General features: G+C 39.6%; 1 protein-coding gene across 1 annotated transcript in view; it reads left to right on the forward strand.

Annotated features, from left to right (window-relative positions):
* The window catches only part of SARC_08579 (hypothetical protein), an 8,515-nt gene extending 6,609 nt beyond the window's left edge, over window positions 1-1,906 (forward strand). Inside the window, exons 9-12 of the mRNA XM_014297449.1 lie at window positions 95-212; window positions 543-703; window positions 805-964; window positions 1,751-1,906. Coding sequence (XP_014152924.1) covers window positions 95-212; window positions 543-703; window positions 805-964; window positions 1,751-1,783 — 472 coding nt within the window. The 3' untranslated portion in view covers window positions 1,784-1,906. The remainder of the gene's footprint in view (window positions 1-94; window positions 213-542; window positions 704-804; window positions 965-1,750) is intronic.
* The last annotated feature ends 1,751 nt before the right edge of the window (window positions 1,907-3,657 follow it).

Here is a 3,657-nt window from a genome sequence, read left to right on the forward strand (position 1 = left end):
ATGCGTATTCACATAGTCCGGTATCTTAGACATATACATTGTTGCATATCAGTTCTCATTTACGTAATTTTTACGTAAATTATATTCCTCGCAGCGCTATGGGTTACGATCTGACCTTTATCAATGTGAACGACAACGCCTTCGAGGAACTCGATCCTGCTCGTGTGCCTTATGTTATTCTGGTAAAGAAGCACTACCCTGCAAGACGAAAGGTAAGTATATAAAGTCCAGGACACGGAGTGATGGTAGTGTGTGAGGTCAAGATATGGAACAGGTGGTAGATATATACTGTTATAGTGGCCTGGAACATATTCGGATTCTTGTGTGGGACTTTGCTTTCTCAGATACTGCGGCTATGCACAATTGATTGATGTTGTTTGTGTAGTTCAAGGTGTGATGGAGTCTTCGTAGCAGCATGAGATCCTGACCTGTCTACGAAGAGTTGTGAATATGGACGTGTTTATATTTATTAATGTGCATGTACACGTAGATGTAGGTATTGCCGACATTCATACTCTAGACTACAATCTTGAAACATTCAGGTTAACAAGAAACGTTTCTGGAAGCTCGAGAATTTGACCAAGATCAAAGAGGATGCCGGTGAGAAGAAAAAGAAGGAGACTAACGAGGAGATGCAATACGAGCTGTTCTTGCGAGACTTGGAAGAGAATCCCGAACTCAGAGCGAACGTCAATCTGTATCGGTATGTTGTACTATATATATATAGTATATCTGTTATACATTCGTTTATTCATCATTTATACTCACGGCTATCATGTTCACATCTCTTTGCACAACCTACAGTGAGGCGGGTGTTGACGAGAATACGCAAACACGTGTTACGCACAATGAGGATGGAGAAGAGATTGAGGAAGATTTCCCTGAGGTTGAGCTGACTGAGTTGCTGTCTGCGTTGGCCATAGAAGAGGCTGCCGCTCCCCAGGGCATGTCCACGCGGCACGAGGTGTGTATACGGGCGTGTATATGTGTATGTATACGCAAGTATTTGTCTGTATTCGTATATGTGTGTATGTATACGTAAGTATTTGTCTGTATGCGTATATATGTGTATGTATACGTAAGTATTTGTCTGTATGCGTATGTATGTGTATAGTTCCCACCAATCTGTATGATATTTATGTTACGAATGTGCAGGTGTATGTGCATGTGTATGCGCGTGTGACATTGCTGATGTTAGCGATCGGCATGTTTATGTTGGTGGAATACAATGTGTGTCGTGTATGTTGTTGAGGGTTTTATCTGTGAGTGCTTGAGATTAGTTCGTATGTGGGGTTTCCTGAGGTGGAGCTAGCGGTGCCGCTGATCGGAATACACATTAAGAGATGGGTCGTAAACCATCACATACATCCATATGCGCATTACCTTTCAGGGGGGGGCTCATATTGTGTTTGCTCTATATGTAGATATCTATATTATATACATTAGCATTCATTCCGAACGTTGTATCTATACGGTATCTACCGATTTAGGATCTTAATGAAATTCATCTGTACTCGTGGTTTTAAAGCGAACAGGTTTAGTTGTAACTAGTCACCAGAACACCCACCGTTCTGAAATCGTCAAGTTACAACTGTCGAAGTACAAATCAATCCTGCATATGTAAATATAGTCCTAAGGCGCTACACGCTTATTCTGACCCATTTATCATATTTTTATATTCTTTGTTTTTGTACACGCTTATTCCGACCCATTTATTATATATTAATATTCATTCTTTTTATTGATTTAGCCCCTTGGAGAGGATATGGACATGTTGGAGTAGTGTTCCGAAGTTCGGGCCATCTCGTGTTCGTTGGAGGCTGCGAGTTGTGCTACGCCATACATAATAAACCCAGAGCTTAGAAAACGTATTCTAGTTTCAAAAAAATGTAACCGGGCTTTACCTGATATTAGTTTTGATGGAAGTGTTTCATTTACTACACCTTTAAATGTAATAGGCGGCTACGCCAGATATAATGATATCCCTGAATTAGAAAACCTATTCTTAATTAAAAAACATATTCTGGTCTTGTATTCATACTATGCTTTCAGTTGAAGATTTCTGTACTATATCGTCGAATGCTAGAGGCTGCTACTGATTTGAATTATTGTTGGATGTATTGAACGTGAATGGTCATTTCTGTTATACTATCACTATTTGCATGGTAGAGTGTAAATACAGAAACTATTTACGTTTAGTCTGCGAGTGGTGCAGCGCCGCGTGTAAATAACAGCCTCGACATAGAAAACGTATCCATCTTTTTGATTTTCTTGACTGAAGAATCGACACCATAGCCTGCCAGTTGTGTTGCGCAATACCTATAGATTCTACGATAGTATTGACGTTATTAACGCGTTCGTGCTTGTTCGCGTACTATTTTTTAGTCGTAAGCGGATCCACAACCGCCTTTCACCTTAAAAACTTTGGTTTTCGAATTGGCATCGTACCTCTCAGTAACATGGTTTACTGCCGAGAAGTTATATGATAAAAGTGGGCAATATAGCTACACCCTGGAACCATATTGCATTTAAGTGGACAAAATAGTTGCATCCTGAAACCATATTGCAATTGCAGGTGTTCAGCATGGTCAAAAACCACGACCAACCCGCACCTCGTTTCAAAACTAGGTGTTAACATTATAGATGCATTAGGCTAAACGTTCCTTGGTACGCGATTCGATTATGGAACCTGTTATGGAAGTCTGAATTTTTTTGGGCGGTGTTCAAACCGATTCATTAGGACTTCAAACTAGCTATTTTTTTACTACACTTTGCAGAACTGTCCCAATGAGACTGATATCCTTACCGCCACTCGTTACCAAAATTGCTTTATGCGGTGTCCAACTAGGTTGATGCGGTAGTGAACCGAGTATTTTTGGTATGCAATCGAGTTTATTTAGATCTCAAAACCAAGTTTATTCAGCTGGAAACTCCTTACATTACAGGCCCGCTACACCGTTGCACGTCCACTACATCGCCTTTGCAAAACCTGCCCGACGCTGATGCGGCATAGCAAAAACCACTCCAACTCGTTCCCGTAATCCCGAGCTGTATATAAACAATAATAAACGTACAGAAAACGTATCGTCTTATTTTAAAAAGCATGAAAGACATACGTGGTACTAGTTGAACAGTAGGCATTGGCAGCATCGTGCTGAAACATAACGAATACTACCCCCAAAAAATGAAATAAAAAATGGGCTGTTGGTGGCAGCGGCATAGCAGCAAGAACTTAAAACTCATTTGGGTAAACCCTAGCTGGTTATAACCCTACAGACAACGTTCAGAGAAAGTAACAAATGACTGACGAATGGTTTGGACGCACAAGTAGGAGAGCACAGAAATTAGTTAATACACTATCTACAGAGTTTCATAGAGGGCTTTTAATGTTTTGTACAACGGTGGGTAGATAATACACCCACATTACAGGCACCTGAAGTTTCAAGGTGAGAAAAATAATGAGCGGTACTTATCCATAATATATACATGTATATCTATAATAATACCATAAATGTATATAAACACACACGCACACGCATACACACACACACACACACATATATATATATATATATATATACATATATATATACACACATACATACATACATGCCATATATACATACATACATACATGCCATATATACATATATACAT

Source organism: Sphaeroforma arctica, assembly GCF_001186125.1.
Source record: "Sphaeroforma arctica JP610 unplaced genomic scaffold supercont1.784, whole genome shotgun sequence".
NCBI lineage: Eukaryota > Ichthyosporea > Ichthyophonida > Sphaeroforma > Sphaeroforma arctica.